Genomic DNA, 21,388 nt, shown 5'->3' on the forward strand with positions numbered 1-21,388 from the left:
TGTCCAGCAAAATACATGTTTTTCATTTTTTCCCCCAGACCACATAAGCAAATAGGTTGCCAAGTTTAATTCCCACTTGTTTCTTTTTGACAGACTCTTTTGGCTGAGCTAATTTGCCTGGTTTTTCTGCCAACAATGTATTCAGCTCTTCTTCCTGGCATCCCAGCAAGTGAAGCAGCAGCTAATAAAACAGCATTTTCTGCTGTCTACATTTTAATTTAGCACAGGCATACATTATTCATTCATATACAAACTTCTGGCTTTAACATAACAGAGGTGATGAACTATGCCCACAATGCTACTATCTGGTTCGTGATAAACATTAAACACATTTGTAGATCCCAATTTTCTAACTTATAATGATGTATAACATGGAGAAAATGCATAGGTGGATATTTTTCTCTCTTCTCTGTTACAAGAAATCATCTTAATTTGTCAAAGACCAGTTTTACCAGTTAGAATGGAATCACCTTACAGTTTTAAACAGGCACTTTTCCATTGCTTTTGTATTTTTCACCTCAAACTGTCTTAGCATGGGAAATATATGAAAAAAATATAAAGAAATTATGCCAAAAAAGGGAGAGTGCCTGCCAGCTGGAAGAAGTGTATAAGCATTAAATAACCATCCTGTTACAGAGGGCACAGATCCAAGGAAGACCAAAAATACAGACCATTACACTGCAATCAAGAATGAATCCCAGTAGCAACTAACAGCAGGGAGACAGTACATCTGTTAATTCTGTTTACTAACTGCTCGGATGATGACCCTTAATAAAGTCAATTAGTGATGGCATACATTCAATTCTGCAAATGCTGAGCAGGGAACACCCCCCACCTCAGGGATTTCTCAGTCCTCCCTAATGCAGCACTGCTGGACCCCAGCCAGCAGATGCCTGTGAGAAAACCGGCAAGTCGACAGATACATCCAGCAATTTACGCTCAGAAAAGATAACTCTTGAGCACAGATAAAGATATTCTCTGACAGATGATGGTCTCAGCCTGGAGCTGACTATGAGGCTGAAGTCAGTAGGCTTGAAGTGGACACAGATGCAGATGGTGGGTGAGCGTCCTCCTGCCAGGGTGGTTGCACCCGTACCCAGCGATGCAACACAGCCCTGGCTGCTGCCCGTCTTGGGTGGGAAGGCTGCTACAGCAAACCCAGGGCCTCAACAAGCATTTTAGTCCATCCTTTGTGAAGGGAGAACCAAGCTTATCTAAATTTCCAAGTGTCATTTGTCCAATCTGTTCATAAACATGGTCACATCTCTCTCTAATTCCTACCAGTGGTTTACTGCTCCTACTGTCAGAAAACCTTTACTGCTATCTGATATGGAAACACCTTAATGCAACTTAAGGAAACTCCTTTTAGTCTTGGTCTTGATGAACACAACGAATAACTGAAGGACATCTTCACAGCACATTTTTATTCATCTAGAGATTTGCATTTCTCTACAGTATTTCCTTTTTAAGATCATCTTCTGGACTCTCTTCAATTTTGTACAAGTCCTAAACCAGAACACTTTCTAACTTAGGCTTTTTCAGCTCAGAGTAAAGCAGAACATACCCTGCTGGTGTCTCTGAACAATAAAGCGCCATGGAGGGAATTACGGAATAATTTCCTGCCTCTGGCTCCTGAAGCCCAGTATCTTTTGTTTGACCTGAAATGCTGGATCCCAGAAATCATTTGTGCTACACAATTTTTAAAAAACAAATTGGAGAAGATAGAGAGGAAATCATCATGCTACATTGCAGATCATCACCTCTCTTAATACACCACACTGTTAATATGTTAAAAGACTCACTGTCCAGCCAAGCACATTATAATACTAAGACTCGGTGTATCCTGGATTGAGAGCAAGCCCTGCTTGCAACTGAGCAGTGATACACACTACAGATTGCTCAGAATGAAAAATCATGCCATGAAAAACACCATAGCAGATCTGGGATGCTTTCACATACAGAAAAGGGTCCTCTAGAGAGCATGTAAGTCAGGAGAAAAACAGTATTGAACTGATGTGACAGTCAAAGATGCTTTAGAAAAAAATGGATAGTAGGAACAGAAGATTGCCAGAACCAGAGTGTATTAGATGACACTATAATGAAGAAGGGGAAGAATCAACATCAGCAGAGAAAGTTATGCCTCTCTAGTTTCCAGCATGTCTTTGATTCAGTCACTAAAGATGTGATAAACACAGTCCTGTGTTCCTAAATTCTCAGGAAAACAACAAACAAAAACAGAGGAGAAGCCGAAAAAACACATGAAGCTAAGGAGATGAATAAAGTGGCTGGTTTTCTTAGTGGGTCAAGACACTGAGTAGGGTTGCACAGCATCAGTGCCAAAACATCTCTCATGCATAACAAAGAAGGGTTAACAGTGAAGTAGCAAATTTTTCAAGGAATCATAATGAGAGCAGATAAGAAATCTGACCTCAATGAGTTATACAAGGGCCCCATCCTTGCTGATTAGGCAATAAAATGCTAAAAGAAATTCAGTGCTGGTAAATGCATACCTCCTTGCAACAGGATACTCTGCATGACAAAGGTACAACTGGTTTTAAAACAAAAACTAAGTCTTTAATAATAATTAAAAAGGAAATGATAAAAGATATATTCATAGAAGAAAGGTCAATCTATATGGAGTCAGTGTTTGTCTCAGAAAATTGGTAAGCAGAAGAACGTCAGGAGCTGGGAGGACACTGGAGGGTAAGCAGCCCTTCAGCCTCTGCCCAGCTACTGACTTCCCCGGCTGGGCAGGATGGTGCTCATGTCTCAAGAAAGTTTAAAGCAGAAAGTTCACACCTTTACATATGACACAATGTCATTTGCACAGATATCCCAGGAGTTCAGTGTTTCAAAATATTGCTCCATTGCTACAACACAGGAACAGCTATTTTAATAACAAGGCATTTCTGTAGTTCACATTTTTCTCACGTTTTCTTTCCCCGGTCAAATGTTCTCATTCCTTTAAAGCTTGACTGCATGCACAAAAATTATGCTCAGCAGATTTTAGTAATATACATTTTTGAGGTTTGGGCTAACAGAAACACATTTAAGTTCTATGAATGCCACATCATCTTGAAGCTAGCATTACACTATTTTTAGTAGAGGTCCACAAAAAATATTTCCAACAATACCAGAGTGTAAAAGAGGCTTATTAAAACAAGTATTAGATCTCTGGATGTTAAAAATGTCAGAGAGAAGCAACCCATGAGTCAAAAGGAAATTAATTTAATTGGCAATGAACATTAAATACTATTGCTCTGGTACATCCCACCAAGACAGAGGCAAAACGAACAAGAGAGATCATTCTATTTGCATATATTTTTACAGAATTTCAAGTGAAAAGAATTAGGGAGGAAAATGCCTACTTTATTCAATATAAGTCTTCAAATTGAAAGAGCAGACACATGGAGAAGGAAAGATATGTCACAAGAAATCTTTAAAAATATTGCACTCTTCAGAAAAGCAGTGTTTCTTTTAATTATTAAGCTTCTTTCATATGCATCTGCTGCAAAATTTTAATGAGAAAAAATGAATACTGGCTAGCTGCTGCATCTTCAAAGTTTTATTTCAATATACTGCTCAGTTATACTAATAGCTTAGACTATCTGTTGTCATGAATTCCAGTGATACAATTCCCTTTCAGTGATGCTAATGGGGAGAGGGACTGTATGCAACAGCTCGTGACGTGCACCTGAAATAATCCAGTCACATCAAATACACTGCTTAGCAAAAAAGAAACCTGCTGCTGACCTCTCCATTAAGAAAGAAGAAAATATATGACAATTATAATGCAGTACAGGTTATAAATTTATTTGGTTTTGCCCATTGTTTTAAGTCAGATGATAAATCTTAAAAGCACAGTACCGACTTTTAGGAAAAAAAATAACTGTTTTCCTCTTAGCAGTAAGGTCTAAATGTCTTTTACGTCCCCTCCACCTACTAAGTTCGTGGGGGCACTTTACCACAGACCTTTCGAATGGTGAGAAAAGAGCTAGAAGCGTGAGTTGTGTTGTAATTCTGCTTTCTTATCACCCTTCTCCCCAGCATCACCTGTCTTGGAATCTCTTCCTTCGTCTCTCAGGGCTGAAATGCAGAAGGAGCTGCAGAGCAGAGAACACCACCACCTTGCTTCTGCTGGCCGCCTCCCTGCTGCTGCAGCTGGAGGTGGTTTCTGCTCTGCTGCCTCTATTTCCTTTCCCTAGTTATAAACTTCCCCGTGCTGAACAGTTCTAATGCTTTTCTGGAAAATTACTGATCCTCAGCATCATTCGCAGCACTGCCATTCCTCATGGCAGCCACAAAATGGAACAAACATATTGGTTCCACTTTTCAGACAAGACTATCACTCTAATGACAACTCCAAGTATATAAACACTCCTAAAATTATGAGGTTCAGAGGCATAATTGATGTTCCTATTTGCTTTGTTTCTAATTTTCTGAATCTTGAGTTATGTGCTGAAGTTCTTTCTACCACTGTGAAAAACAAAACCATGCCTTCCTCCCCATATGGGAACCCAGAATCTTTCAATGCCCTCATCTCAGGTGCTAAGGCTTCAAAAAGCACAGCAAGTAACAAGATCAATTATAAGATCATGGAGGTTAATAACCCTGCTGGAAGGAGAACAAAAACTGTAGAATCTGCTTCTTTTCTTCCTGTTTTTCAAAGACATCATCTCTTCGGATTAGATTTTATTTTTTCCTTCAACCACTGATGAGAACTTTAGTTCTGTTCACTTCCTTTTTTTCTTTTAAAGAGAACAGAAAATTATTTTTTTTTTAAAAATCTCATTATTTAGCAGTCCATATTCACCATGGAAAGTTTCCTATTTGCCACTGGTTAGTAGATTTTTCCTCAAGAAAAAGGAAATTACTCCTGACAAGCTCAGTTATGAATAGTGGCTGACTTTGCTTGGATTAAAGTTCTTAGGAAAAAGTTGTGTTCAAGGTAACCTGACCAGACTGTGTTTCAATAATTCACTGAGCAGTAGGCAGCTTTGCTGAAACAATGGGGCTCCATTTTCCAGAGTCCAGAACAACAAATAATCACCTAAACACCCTTTGTTGCAGGGTTTTTTGGTGCTTTGTTTTTGATTTTATGTAAAGCAACTATAGTTACAAGGAACAGAGGAGCTTTGAAAATACTAGTCAACAAGAAAAAAAAAAATAAAAGAATGTTTAGAATAAAACCAGAAAAAGTGAACACTGCTTTTACTTCAAATGAGAACTTTCCTATCTTGTTCATGGGCAATGTGTTTCTCAACTAACAGAGAAGGTCTGCTGCTTATTCTGAAAGATGGTATTGTACCTTTTTATTCAAGACAGGCCCCCACCGTTCCCATGACAGCTCGCAACCACACAGTCTTCAGCAAATTGGTGAGAGACACGTATATTTTTGAGCAAGGTAATTCAACTTTACATAGTCATGTTAAAGGAAAAAAAAAAGAACATTTGAAACAGCTGATACCTGTTCCTTATGTTCGCTCATTTCTTTCTTTAAATAAACTGGAATCATAAGAACGAAGAAAAAGATGAGCTCCTGAGAGCAGTAGCCTTCCTTACTTGACTGACTATATGGAAACAATGGCCAAATGCCCCAAACCCCAACTCAGTGTCAACAAATACAGGTTTGCAGTTTGTCACAGTCTATTCCCTCATGTTTTCTTCTGGCAACATCATCTCACCAAGTTATGCAAAGCTGCTTTTATACTTCTCTTTAGAATTCAAGTAACATCCACCACAAAAAGGCTGAAGGAATAAGGGTGTGCAGACCTTTTTGAAGGACTTCTGTGAGCATCAGTATCCCTCAGATGCCTAGGGTTATTTCCATTGGGTTTCCATTTCATTAAGGTGCCAAGATGCCTTAGAGCATGTGGTTTGAAACCATCCTTGTTTCAGGGCACAGAAGCCACTAGTCTTCCCAAAGCTCCTGCACTAAGCAACTGTCTGGCAAAGAAGACAATACATCATCTCATTGTCCAAAGTCCTTCATCCTTTCATATTCCCCCTCAGTAAAAAACAGTAGGAGAGGACATCTAATGCAAGCTTGGAACCTCCATACTAAAAAAGTTAATTTAACTGAAGCCTTTAGCATGCTTATAACCTTATAACACAAACAACATCCTTGCAAAAAAATGAAGCAAACAAAGAAAATATACAAAACTCTACAGACAAAAAATAAAAAAAGCATCTGTAGCAGTACCCTTTATGTCACGATGGAAAATCTGCTTTCTGGAATATCTGACACCTGAAGAGAACTCCTGTGGGAAAGCACACCAGCTATTTGCCAGGCAGGGCCAAGGAGCTGGAGAGAACATCCCAATCCAGTTGCCAACATAAACCTATGGCACTTGTTTGTTGTTTTGTAGAAACATGAATGCACATTCCTACATCACAGGAGCATACTGAAGCAAACAGAGCAAGACTAGAGAGCCAGCACCCATATTTTGGAAAAAACTATTCCCCAGTTCAGATCTGCTCATTTTGTAATGAGACAGAAACAAAAACTAAATTTGCACCTTTGTGCTTCATTTTCCCCATTGTACAAAAGGTTCTTTATCTGCGTGTGTGTAGTCAGTCAGGATTTGTAGTCAATTTTATTCTTAAATGAAGAGAAAAAAATAAACACTACTCAGTATGCAGTGCATTGTGTTCACAATGTTGTGAAGACAAGACCCTTAAAATTTAAATCTTTTCATCACATTTACTTACTACTAATGCTACATTGTCTTCATGTAGCTGTGCTCCAGCAGGCCCTGGGGTCCATGCGAGATGGAACCAGGCACAAGGTTTCACTCAGTTTGACTGAACATGAGTTAATTTTCTTCATGCAGTTAGAAACCCTTCTTTTTCATAGCTAGCATGGTCATTATTTGAACTTAGTTTGAGAACAAGAAAGAACACCCCGGGACAGAGTCAGTGTTTTTAATTGCTCTGGTCTGAGTGCCAAGGATGTTCCAAGCACCCTGTTTACAGGTGTGAGGTGTCAAGGAAGGGGGGCATGGATGGGGCAGAGCTTGACTGACATCCAGACTGATCAGTAAGAGTATTTCATCCCATCAGTGTCATGCTTCATATTTTAGGAGAGCTAGGATCTTCTGGTTGCTCTCTCTTACTTCTTGACTTTCTTCGCTCTCTTTGTCAGAGCTGGGAGAGTTCTGTTTGAGACGTTTAGTTTGGCCTTTTGCCATCCCGCTGTTTTGCAGAGGCCTCTGGGCCTTTCTGCCTTTTTCCTCTTTTCTCTCTCTGGGATCGGCTGTTGGGACCAGGTTTTGCTTTCTGGGACTGGCTGCTTGGTGTGAACGGAGTTTGTGAGGAATTGCATTGAGTACCTTTTATTTTATATTCCATTTCTATTATACATATATATATATATTTTTATATATATATATATATTTACTAGTAGTATATTAGTATTTTGTTGTTTTATAGAACTGTGCATATCTCAGCCCAAGTTTCTCCCTTCCCATTTGATTCGCTCCCCTATTTGGCAGAGTGGGGAGGGGGATGATTGAGTGGCTATCGTGATTGTATTACTAGCTCAGGTTAAACCATGACAGTAGCCTAGAATAAACCCTGGAGACTTCAGAAGAACTAGGACAAACTAAGTCTTGAGTTTGTCTGGGCACCAAATGTCCTTTTTTCCTGCAACATGCCATCTCTGCTTCCATGTGGTTTCAAAATAAACTACTTCAGAGCCTTTAAAATACAGAATTCACAAGTGTGACCCTGTCATTCTGCAGTCAACAGAAGAGTCCACACCACTACCAAAAATTACATGATAGGAAAATATTTTATTGACAACAAACACCTAAAGCCCAGGAAAATCTCGGATACTTTTAGAAAAACATGGCTATTCATCACCATGTCAGCCACACACCACGGGCAGGCAGTTCTAACCCCACCACCCTGAATTCCCCCTGCCATCCACCAGCTCAGAGCTTCAGCTTTGCTTTAGCTAACGAGTTACAGAGATCAGGATTTCACTTTATTTCACTTCACTGGCAATGCTGTAAGCCAGAAAACTCATGTATAAACCACAAAAAGGAAAGAGGAAGTAGAATGACAGACAAGGAATAAAACGGGCTAATAAACTCGGTTTTATTCTCATGGGTTCTCAGTTCCTGCAGGATTTGACACCTACAGAGCGAATATCTGACTGCTTGAAATTACATTATCATGCCACAGCCTGAACACGTTCAATATATTGGCAGTAAGGGGATGGCTGCCTCTCTCTGCCCTTCCTCTATCAAGAGGACTAAAAGGTTCTGCTGTTTCCTTCCCCATCACACTACCAATAAAGTAGTTTTCATTTAAGGTGGTTAGAGCATAAAGTAACAAGAAAAGGGAAACAGGTTTACTCCTAGCAAGGAGTGTACATAGAAGGGTGTTTTGTAGGGTTTTCTAGGGAAGGCTACCCTGATTTCATTAGACAAGTCTTGAAAACATTTTAAATTAAACACAAATGCAATAGCAAACATTTCAAAAAGTCAGACTTCTGCTTCTAAATATACACCCGTCCACCCCATATGTCTATATGATCTTTTTAAAACAGACTATTTGCTGGTCAATTTGAAAATTTATACTAACTGAAACAGGAATTGGAGGCACCCTTTTCTTCTGGATGATAAAACATTGAAATTCTAAAAACCGTTCTGTTTCAACTTTAGACAAACAAAATATATAATTAATTTTACTTGATGACTGCTAAAGACTACTCCCCATCTTCACAACGCACAAAATGTTGGACTACGCACTGAAGATAACATTCACATCACACAGATTCTCTTGTTTCCATTCACCTGCAATGGTTACTTGCCAGCTAATTGTCATGAAGTCATCACTTACTGGGAACCATTAAAGTGTCTCCTTAAATATGTCTTCCTGTTGCTTTCACATTAACAGCATACGTGAGAACTGAAAATGCAAATACTCAAATCAAGACTTACAAAAACTATCCAAACACCTGAAACTCACCCATTCCGAAACTACCGTACATCAAAATCAAGAGACTCTACTTTGTGGAAAGCATGCACTGAAAAAAAACTCTTAAAGCCACACCCTTCAGGATTTTCACATCTTCTGTTTTGGTACCTTTGCTATTAGCAGTTCATAAAGTAAACTTGTAGATGAATTTCACACTTGAAATGTATTAGTATCTTAGCTTTTTAAGATAAATTTGAGAATAGTCATGACAACATTAACAATTGAGAGCTTAAACATCAGTTTGGAAATCGCAAAAAATTCATTTGATGAGCAGCGCTGTAAGACAATGAAACCTTAGGCACTATGGCGTGATACCCAAGAACACTCAATTGCTCTGAAGTCAAGATACAATGCATTCAACTAGATATGTCTCTAATGGTAACTATCTTATATAAGTCACCTAGTAGTAGAATTCATTTTTAAGTATGTAATGATGAAGTTTGGTTTTGACTTTCCCATAGCAGTCACTAATTTCAGAAAATCAGTATGGGATATGAGGAACATCTACTGTATGCGCAGGACCCTTTTTTGGATACACCTGAGGCTCTGGCTACGCACTCACCAGAGATGTTCTGATGAAGAGATCTTGCCTTCATCATTAATAACCTTTGAGGGCTACGTATTTACTATTTTAAAATAGAACAGAGCAGAGTAGAATAGAATATCTCAGTTGGAAGAGACCTACAATGACCACGTAGTCCAACTGCCTGACCACTTCCAAGCTGGCCAAAAGTTAAAGCATGTTATTAAGGCCATTGTCCAAATGACCCTTAAACACTGACAAGACTGGGACATTGATCACCTCTCTAGGGAGCCCACTCCACTGTTTGATGATCCCCTCTGTAAAGAAATGTTTCCTAAAATATTTCCTTTTTGAATACATATAAACTGTTATCCACAACAACGTTCAGCAAGGACTCCCACAGCTTAACTATACGTTGTCCAAACCATTGCATCTTTCTGCTCTTTCCTGGATCTGGCAACTGCCCATTTCATTTGGGATCTTCTAGGTCTTGCACTGAAACAGCCCACAAGCAATCATCCGTGATGCAACTTTTTCATGCCTCCTGCAAATGTGTCTTCTCATATCCTTTCTCTTGTTTACTTCTTCCTCATCTGGAGTCCTAATCTTCATCAATCCTTGTATGGAAATTATTCCATCCTTTCATCATTGCTACTCCCTGTTTCTGTGTATTTTCCAGTTCTTCCAAACCCATTTTGGGAACAGGAGGTCACACATGAGAAATGAAAGTCAAATGCAGCCACGCTACAGATTTATACACAATGAGGTTCTATGTTTTGTTCTCTATTGCTTTTGATTTGTCTTTTTCTGAGTGTTACTGAGAACTGAGATGATGCTATGGTAGAATCATCCACCACACACACAAGATTGCATTCCTGTCTGGCAATAGTCTTCTGAGAATCCATCATCTTCTATGCGAAATACGCATTATTCCCCCCATCCCCCAAACCACTTTCCTGCGTCCACTGAAAGCAAGGCTGCATTTTATTCCTCGGCTACGCAATAATGCTCCTTTCTGTTCTTGTTTCAACCTCCAAAAATATATCTCCTGAAAACATAACATGGATGTACCCTTTTCTCTTAGACAGTTTATGTGGCCTTAGAAGGCCAGCATCAATATATTAGACTCTTTGTTCTATGTTTGGGATTTTCCACTCTACAAATAATAGCTTCCTATAGAGAAATTGGAGAAAACTAGTTCCTCGGGCTACCACAACATGTAAAAACCAAAAAAGAACATCAAGAGCTATCCCGTATTCATGCTCAGAAAGGCATAAATAACAAACTTGGCAGAATCACCATAAAAATGAAGATTCATAATTCTCAACTTAAAAAGGTCTTTAAACAAATTACTGTATATACAAAGGTCTTAAAGAACATATACTGCTTATTGGTGGTGCTAAGACCCTGTAATAATGTTAAGTTTAAATAAGAATGTAAGTATTTAGTGATTGAGACTCTGCTGTTACTCGGCTTCTGGTTTCTTGTGTATTTTCTGAACATTTGCAACAGCCATAAATTTTCAGACCAGTACAATGTTGCATGAAAAAAATACCTCAAGTTTTTACATTCTGAAGGAAAATATTGTGGTTATCCTGCATCCTGCCTCCACTAAAAAGACAAGGAATGGTATTAATAAAATTCAGATCTTTTTATTTCTTTGCGATTAATATAAGTATGTATTATGAATTACAAGAAAGATTTTAGTGCTGCAATCTTAACCAATGGTATATTGCTTATTTACAATGTGTAATTGGCTCAGACCAGTAAAGGAAAACAGATTAGGAAGGCATATTTTCTCACTCTCATATAATTGCATAAAGCTGCAATATTTGGAATGCAAACTCCACAGGGGAACATTAAAAAATATTGGTTTGTAAATTAAAGTCACGGAAAAGTAAATGTCTAGCCATGAAAACATTTCCTTTAATATTACATTTTATAAGTTGTTTAATCAGTCTCTCCTCCAGCTGAGGTCTGATTTATCATTAACTTTGTGGCTCAATAAATTATTAATACAAAATGGGAGAATCTAAGGGAAAGATGGTGCTTTAGAGCACAGACAGCAGATGAAGAGTTACAAAAATGGTCCAGAAATTTTGCTGTGGAGAGTTAATGCAGTCAAAGGGAACAGCTGGAGACTATTAAAAGCTCTCATTAGAGGGAAGAAGCAGCAAACTGTTCTGCTGGGGTCAGCTGACAGGTGGCTGCATTTCTGCCATGCCCTCCTGGCAGCCCCATCCCCACCACAGAGACTGATGCTACTGTGGGATCCCCCAAGCAGCTCCACTCCACATCGGGACACCTTGTGGGACGTCCAGTGATCCATTCAAACCATCTCAGCACCGACATATAACACAGGGAGCAAAATGACTACTATATGTACAGGGATAAGCTAGGGAAAACACTGAGGACGCATAAAACGTTTAGTCTCTTAACTACAGCTCAGAACCCAGCTGCACTTTTTGATGTATATATTTAACTCTCTAATATCTGGTTTGTGCTGCACAGACATAGGCAATTTTTTTCAACCTTTGCATGCCTTAGATTTCCAGTCTGAACAATGTTAACCAAGTTCACTAGACCCTCCCCAAAAGTTCTGAGGTTCAATCAACAAACACATGTAGCCCTTCTGTGACGTACTCAGCAGAAAAATCCCATATAGATACGAAACCTCTTCTCCCCGCTCCACCAAACCAGCAGGCAGGCAATTCTCCCACTGCCTTTTTTTATACAGAAACACACAAGAGGGACAGTCAGGAGGTGCAGGCATGAACTCCATACCATGGTCTCTCCTGGAGGCCATGTCCCTGGCAGACTGAAAAGCTCCGCGGAATGTACCTAAAGTCATGAAGGAGAAAGCTCAGTGTGTTACTACTGATGACAATCCACAATACAATTAGCCATGGTTAAATATTTCTGTTATCCAGATAAAGACAGGAACCCAGACAGCTAGCTGCCAGCAGAAAAGCAATGCAACTTGTAAAAGAATATTTTTCATTGTAGATAAAAATTGGAGATAAACATAATAAAATTGGCTAAGCATATTTAGTGAATATTCTTATGTTAATGAAAAAAATGTACTCATAAATTCTCAAAATTCAGAAATATAAAAAAAATTTCTATGGAGTTTAACCATCCAGCTTTTTCTATAAGTTTGTTTGAACTTCAGGAAATAACCTAAACAACATTGGTTTAAATATTTAGCAAGAAAAGCCAATCTTTGCCACAAGAAAGGTCTCTACTGCAAGAAATTTGACTTGTAAGTTCCCTGATGTTCTTTGAATTTTACTTCCCTCTTTTGCAGTAATCCTAAGATGCTGTTAACAAATATTTTAACATTTAATTTAAAAGACAAAAAGACCGGTGCTCCTTTATGGGATTACTTGCATGGATAATCTTTAGTGTAACTAAGGCTGAATATTGTTAGAACATTTTTATTTTTAGCTGAAGAAAGCATATTTCTTTTCAGAGGTGAAGCTGAAAGACTATGCTGAGCATGACAGAGATGTGGTGCAAACTCAACTGCTAATTATAACGAAAATGTGAAATGTCCTATAGGAAGGTGAGAAGTTAGTAATTTACTGAATGATTGATAATTTTTTATACAAAACCTCTCTCTTCTGAAAAATTAGCTCAAAGACATTTAGATCTTGTACTTGACTGAGTTAGGAGCCATGCTGTTCATGAGCCTAACACAGATCAGAATCACATATAACCAGATTTCCTGCAATCCAGGCAACAATACACAGCCCACACTGCTTCACACACTCCTTCAGCCTTAGCTTAGATCAAAGTTTTAGCAAGTATTAAGGAAAAATGAAAACCCCATATATACCTTTTATATTTGATGCCTCACGCTGCAGTTGTAATAAATACTAGGTAATTACTAACAAACCTTCTGGAAAGGACAATTTTAATATAAATTTTCAAATATTTATGGTAGTCCCTTTGCCAGGAGTACTTGCTATCTTCTGCACTTTTAAGCCTTAAACTAAATCATCTGGTGCATATTTTTCTTCTGCTTGGTACCAGCTTCACTGATAAGGGGTTACTTTATTGAAGTGTATTTAGTTGCAGTACTCTAGGTCAACCTCAAACACATTCACTACTATGGATTTAAATTAACTTATGTGAATTTATCCCATCTTACAGGACCATAAGGTAGGGTGACACTCACACAAATGTGCTCGAGACTCAACCTGAGGCGCTCGCCACCGTTTCAGACCATCACCTCTCTGCCATATTCCAAGATAATGTGTTGCCACTATTTATTTTGGGGAAGCCTGGAACTGATCTTTTTAGTTGACTGACAGTAACTCACTCTAGCAGAGAAAACACTGGGTCAGGGCAAGGAACTGGTTGATCTGGGTGGAAAATCTCACATGGCAGCAGCTGCCTCTGCAGTATCTGACTTGTGAATAAAGGGCTTGTTTTCTACCCTGGCTTTCAATTAAGTTTTGGTAAACACAGACATTTAGCGAAACATTTAAGACAATTTATCTGACTCCTGAAGGAGTAGTTGTTTTCCCTGGAACAGAGTCAAAGCCTGAAGCTCTATTCAGAGAAAATTTCAAATGATCAGTGAATGGTGGAAATTTCTGTCTCAATTTCTGATCTTTGCAATGTCAGCAGTTCAGATTTAAGTTAAACAGTGCTCCCTTTTTTTCTTAAGAATAAGAACTGAGGAGAGGGAATGCCTCCATTAAGGATATAACAACCCCACAGCCAAGCAGGAGTTCATCAGGCACAATACCTCATCTGCAAATGCTTCTCCTCTCTTAAGAGCTCACTTTATAGAGGTGCTGAGCTCCCACATTTTCACACTACGATTTCTGAGAGAAAACATACACTGCCCCTCAGCTTTCCAAGGGAGAGGGCCAGTGTTGGCAGCTATTGACTAAGGTGCCAGGATGGCCTGGAAAGGTTCCCAGTTGCCCACACCACCTTTCCAGAGGTGGGAAGGCAGGAACATCATGGTTGAGAAAAGCACAATTAGCCTCTAATATCCCAGTTTCAAAAGATGTATAATACACCTTTCTGAAGGCAAACCTGTCTCTCCCGGTAAAACAGAGGAGCTACATGCACAGCTTCTCCAGTCCATCTTGTAAGCCGGTAAGTGCTGTCAACACAAGGCTTCTCATGCTCTTTGGAAATGAACTCAATGTTGGGGAGCAATCAGCAGTTTTGTATTTTTCTAGCTGTTGATCAGAGGCATGATGGAGAAGTAAAAGCTTCTTCTATCCCTCTCCCGCTTTCACATATCTGCTCACAGTCAGGCAACACCTCATCCCATATTTCTTGGGTTTAATACTTTGATCAATATAGAAACAAATACGCTAAATTTAAGCTTATCCTTTAAATAGTCCCCTGTAAAAAAGCAATGCTTTATGGTGAGTTTTCAATTATAAAAAAACCAAAATTAGGAAAGAACTTGTGAAAGGTACGAAGCCAGCAATCAGGCCAGTCATCAGTCCTGTGCTAAAGGGCTGTACTGGCTCATGCTCGGGGGCAAGACCGGCTGCTTACTTTCTTCATAGCTAGATTAGGCAATTGATTTAGCAGACTTCTGAGTCTACCATTCTACAAAATCCATTACCTGAGTTTAAAATGTATGCCAGCAGATTTCCTTGCACCACTCAGGAAGAGATTAAAATGCAGTCATGCAATGTATTATGTGGTTGGATAGCACAAGTCTTAAAAACGCTTAACATTTGGAATGAGGGGCTTTTGTTAAAACGAATTTCACTGGCAGGTAGCCTATACATTACTGTGACAAGAGCTACTGCCCTCTTTGAGCAGCACAAGTGACAGACAAAATCTGTCGAGGAGTGTTGGAGGACAGATTCCAAAAACGTTTCTAGGATTCTAACACTGAATTACCAATAGATAATAACAAAATGAAAAAGCACAAATGCTGATGGTGCCTCAGACCAACAAACTGCCTTTTGACCAAAATGACTACTGTCCTCAGATGGCCACTTTTTATTTCCTTTTCGTTCTAGCTTTCATACTGATCTGTGTATGTGGACACGTCTGTGTGCATGGAAAGAATTGATTTCTTAACTAATATCCCAATGCAAACAAAAATGCATGGAGTTTTCTATTAACTTTTAAACCAAAATAAACAACAGGAATTAGAGCTATTCATTTCAGTTCTGCTTGAAGTAAAATTTCACTGCCTGTACACGTCACATCTTAAACACCACAGGCACTACTGGATTAATACCAGCTTTTACAGAGTCAGTCAGTCATGAGAGGTGCCAATCAATGCATGTTCCACTTCAAATGAGAAGCAGAGGCACTCAGAATGAAGTACAGAATGTACCAGTCATTTTCAACACTTTCAAAAAAGAAAACATGACAGTGCTAAAAAAAAAATTAATGGAATAAAACATCCACCTCGCACTCATTTCTGCAGCCCCCCTGCCCCAGTCACAGACGAGGAAGCAAAAGTCCATGGCGTGCAAAGCTGTTGGGACTGCCTTCCAACTGCACACCAGGAGGTCAAAGCCTGCTCAGCTGATGCAGAGACCTCTTCAGTATTTCTAGACATATAGCAAATAAGAAACCCTTTTCATCATTATATCCCTATAGTAGACACCATTAAAGTTTAAGGCTATACATAGTTATGCTGATACCCTCGCCCATTCAGTTATTCATCATTATCTGTTCACAGGGCTTTGCATGACAAACAACAGTAGTAAAGTACAAAAGAAATCAACGCAGCCCTGTCTTATGGAAAAATATCCAGCCCTCCTTGGATCCATGTGACCACAGCTAGGACTGAAAGGTGTTGTGTGGCAGTCGTTCAGAGCTGTGCTCTACGGCTTATCCACACCATACCTTGTACTCTACTGCCCCTCCAAAACATCATCAAAACATCCTCTCTCTTTGGTCTCCAGAAGCCACAGCCCACTCTTGTTTTGACATTACATCTGGCCTGAAACATTTCAGAGCAGACCATCAAGCTGTCCTGTCACCACTGTGTGAACCGTCTGCAGGCCCATGTGTGGCTGAAGGCTGAGTCAAATCAAACCAGATCTCCATTACAGAGAGGCTAAGAATTAATTTCACCATCTTCTTAGGGAGGTGTTGGTGTCCATGCAAAGAGACCAGTAGCAAACAAACTAAGCACCTCCCTAGCTTCTGTGTTTCTGATTCAGCTTGTATAAAACGCCTACTGCCATGGGACCTTGTCTGTGACAAAGGCTGACAGGTGTTATCACAGTTCAGCAGTTGCACAAAATTAAAATTTATTATGAACAGCTTATCCAGCATTATTGCCACCTTCTTAATCCAAAAAGGCAACAAAACCAAACCAAGAACTGAGATCAGAGCCCTGGTATAAAGGACACTATGCACAACTTATCAGCAAGAACATTTAGAGGCTTGGGCTGACTTGCTCCCTTTCCCAATTTTCCTCTGAGGCGGCAGTTACAGACACAATTTCAACCTAAAAATCTGTCTGAATATTCACAGTGCTAAATTAAGGCAGAATTATTATGCCTAACAACTATAAAGTACAAATCCAATGCAGTGAGGGGACTGTAATTCAATGGTGGCATCCTAGGACTTGCTGTCAGTTTATACAAGATCAAACTGGATCACTGAATTCATCAGCAACACTCTACATACTAAAGCAGACCAAACTAAGGGCCCGGACAAGACAAAGAAGAGGAAAAAACACAAGACGGAAGATTCCTCAGTCTCCTACTTTTCAAGCATCCAGTTTGAACATCAGCATTATGTAATGATGCTGGGAAATCAGTAATCAGAGCCTTTTGATTTAACATACCAGATATCTTTCCTCCTGTCTCATGCTGGGGGTACGGATCATGTGATTCTGTTCTCCTCTCCAGTCTCCGAAACGTCGAAAAAAATAATTGGATAAAAATCGATTGACAGGATCTCTAATAATATTGATGTATACTGGCTGGTCTCCTCCAAACCTGGTGGGAAGAAAAACAGGAGAATCTCATCAGAAGGTTCCACACAGGCACACGCATCCATCTCTCATCTGAATGTTTTCAATTTACTCTCTGCAGAAGTTCAGATTTTTTACAAGGTTAGGAGTGAAACTGAGAAGCTTACAACTAGCTACCAAAACTTTGTAAAAGCATGCAAGATCTCTTTAGGATTAATTGTAAGTATGATATCACGTTGTGTTTTTTGCACTGTGTCGAAAGTTTTGTTTCTTGAGTTTTCTCCTTGCTGTTTTCAGATGAAGAACCTTCTCCAGCTGAATCTAAGGATGAGCATTTCTTCTCCTCCACACACGTTTCAAACCTGGAAAGTAACATCAGAGCAAGCACTGCCTGACACCAGTGGCCATAAGGCAGCCTTGTATCACCTTCACCTGGACAGTGAGCATTGTAACATGCAAACGATTTTGCAACATTCAAGCCTATTTCAAAATGCTTCTTTTGGATGAACTGACAGATATGCATGGAATTTTCGTCTTTATATCTGCTGTATCTTGTGCAGACCTTTCACCCCCAGCCTGCACTGCTGGCTGGATTTGAGGTTATTTCAGGGTAATGCAATGGCCTATCCTGGTACTGCACTTGATGAACATTATTTTTTTAAAAGTCAATACGAAAATTCCTGCTTCAAAAGAGAAATTAAGTATCAATTTCAAGTACATACAAATCCAAGGAAAATGAAAGGGTAAAACCAGATGTTATCAGGTTCCACACAAAAGCAAAATGCAGCAGAGGTACCTGCAATTTAGAGACTAGAAGATACCCTGTTTTCCCCCCAAAAAAGACTGACCCCAAAAATAAGCCCTGGCATGATTTTTCAGGATTTTTGAGGACGCTTGAAATATAAGCCCTACTCCAAAAATAAGCCCTAGTTACAGTTCACAAAAAAAGTCAATTTAAATAGTGTACAGGCAGCTATATGTGTAAAAAAGTAATAAGTTTTGGAGCAAAAATTAATATAAGACCCTGTATAATTTTCAGGGAAACAGGGTAAACCAGAGTAACCTCATCAGCTCAACTTTACCCTCTTCTTTGCCTCCTCTTGGTAGTTAATGACAAACATCTTCAGTTTAGTAGGTAGGATACAAAAAGAGGAAAGGGAGCTTGAGAAGGTCTGTGATGATACTGCGTTTTCACAGTGCTAAAATATTGGCTGAATATTTTATGTCAATATACAGCAGCAGGAGAACAGGCCTAACGAAGTAAAAAAGAAAAGCTGCTTACACTCTTCCATGGTCAAAATTGAAGGATGGACACTTATGCTATGGAACAGACTTACAGACTACATATGCTGTGAGATAAAGCAGAAAATAAAACCTTTTTGGATTGAGAAGTTCATAGGATAAATTCAACTTGGAATTTGCCTGATTCAAGAACATTAAATCATTTTGGTTGGAAAAGACCTTCAAGGATTATCGAGTCCAATCATTAATCTAACACTGTCACTAAATCATATCCCTGAGAACCTCCTGCATGCAATCTTTTAAACAACTCCAAGGATGGTGATTCAACCACTTCCCTGGGCAGAGTGTTCCAATGCCTGACAACCTTTTCCATGAAGAAATTTTTCCTAATATCCAACCTAAACTTCCCTGATACAACTTAAGGCCATTTTCTCTTGTCCTACCACTTGCTACTTAGGAGAAAAGACCAACAACCTCCATGCTACAACCTCCTTTCAGGTAGTTGTAGACAGTGATAAGGTCTCCCTTCAGCCTCCTTTTCTCCAGGCCAAACAGCCCCAGTTCCCTCAGCTGCTCCTCATCAGACTTGTGCTCCAGGCCCCTCACCAGACTTGCCCTTCTCTGCACTCTCTCCAGCATGAGAGGCCCAAAACTGAACAAAGTATTCAAGGTGGGACCTCACCTGTGCGAAGTACAGGGAGCCAATCGCTTCTCTATTCCTGCTGGCCACACTATTCCTGATACAAGCCAGCCTCCTGTTGGCCTTTTTGGTCACCTGGGCACACTGCTGGCTCATGTTCAGCCGGCTGCTGACCCACACCCCAAGGTCCTTTTCCACCAGGCACCTTTCCAGCCACTCTTCCCTGAGCCTGTAGCGCTGCCTGTGGATGTTGTGACCCAAGTGCAGGACCCGGCACTTGGCCTTGTTGAACCTCATACAACTGGCCTCAGTCCAATGATCCAGCCAGTCCAGATCCCTCTGTATAGTCCTTCTACCCTCCAGCAGATCAACACTCCCACCCAACTTGGTGTCATCTTCAAGCTTACTGAGGGTGCACTCAATCCGCTCATCCAGATAACAGATAAAGAAATTAAACAGAAATGACCCCAAGACTGTGTCCTGGGGAACACCACTCATGACAGGCTGCCAGCTGGATTTTACTCCATTCACCACAACTCTTTGAATCCAGCCCTCCAGCCAGTTCTTTATGCATGTCAGAGTACATCCATCCAGGCAATGAGCTGCAGCTTCTCCACTAGAATGCTGTGGGACACAGTGTCAAAGGTTTTACTGAAGTCTAAGTACACAACATCCACAGCCTTTCCTTCATCTACTAAGCAGGTCACCTTGTGATAGAAGGAGATCAGGTTGGTAAAGCAGGACCTGCCTTTCATAAACCCATGCTGAGTGGGCCTGATCACTTGGTTGTCCTGTATGTGCCACATGATGGCAGTCAGGATGACCTCCATAACTTTCCTTGGCACCAAGGTCAGACTGATAGGCCTGTAATTCCCTGGATTCTCCTTCCAGTCCTTGTAGATGGGCCTCACATTTGCCAACTTCCAGTCAACTGGGACCTCTCCAGTTAGCCAGAACTGCTGAAAAAGGATGTAAAGTGGCTTGGTGAGCACCTCTGCCAGCTCCCTCAGAACCCTTGGGTGGATCCCATTTGGCCCCATAGACTTGTGCACGTCAAAGCGGTGTAGCAACTTTAATTAAGTTTCTTCCTTCTGTCCCCTCAACTTAGGACAACGATTCTTACTTAAGCATTAACTTATGCTTTATTTTTTGAAGCTTGAAGACATAGCCATATTTAAGTATTTAAATGCTGTTCTGATGATTTTTTGAGTCATGATTTATATATTTTCTTTTAAAATGTAAAATATTAAATTAGAAGAGAGAAAACTGAAGACACGCTCCACACCAAGACAATCCTCTTGGTTTCTCTTTAACTCTTGGGTTAAATGAATAATTAAATATGTATAATAAAAGATTAGGGCTCTTAATAAATATTAAAGAACCAGCAAAACTGTTTAAAAAAATGAATTCTAGTAAAAGAGAAAAATCCCATACAGTTTCAACCTGATTTTTATTCTCCATGATTCCCCAGACCACTAAATACAGTCTGCAACGGCTTGTCTCATGAATAACTATGCATATCAGTAATCTCATTGACCTCAATGTTGCAGGTTCACTGCCATAATCTGAAATTGCACAGACAGCATAAAACTTCCAAACAATCCAATTAAGAAGGCAGATGCTTCTTGCTTCCTGATTAGTGCATAGCCCAGTTTGGACATGGGTGTGTAAGGGAAGTATCCTGAAACCAGTATCTTGAATTCTTCTCTGAGCTTGTCTTTGCTGCTTTTTGTCTTTATACAGAAATAAAACCTAAATTTAAAAAAAAAAAAAAAAAAAGTATTCTTGCAATTACCATAGGACAATGAGGACATTAAGCTTTGACAATAATTATTCAAATAGAAAGCTTTTGGTGAACACCATGGTGGGTAGCTGTGAAAAACAGATTTTTCAAGTGTAATTGCTGGCAAGAGTAGGTTGCACCTAAATTACTGAACATATTATCTTCCCGCTGCTTGATGCAGATTTGCAATAATCTAAAGACAGAAGGGAGTGGAGAAGAGCAAAGAAAAGGGGAAGGAATGAAGACAGCAAGAAGTGATGACCACAGCAGCAGACTGTCTTCAGACAG

General features: G+C 39.7%; 1 protein-coding gene across 2 annotated transcripts in view; it reads right to left on the reverse strand.

Moving 5' to 3' along the window:
* The window catches only part of UST (uronyl 2-sulfotransferase), a 169,061-nt gene that overhangs the window by 45,831 nt on the left and 101,842 nt on the right, over positions 1–21,388 (reverse strand). For both annotated transcript variants that reach the window (XM_065057476.1, XM_065057477.1), the window contains exon 5: positions 17,307–17,460. In XM_065057476.1, the coding sequence (XP_064913548.1) occupies positions 17,307–17,460 (154 nt within the window). The remainder of the gene's footprint in view (positions 1–17,306; positions 17,461–21,388) is intronic.

The sequence above is a fragment of the Columba livia genome, chromosome 3 (genome assembly GCF_036013475.1).
Source record: "Columba livia isolate bColLiv1 breed racing homer chromosome 3, bColLiv1.pat.W.v2, whole genome shotgun sequence".
Taxonomy (NCBI): Eukaryota; Metazoa; Chordata; class Aves; order Columbiformes; family Columbidae; genus Columba; species Columba livia.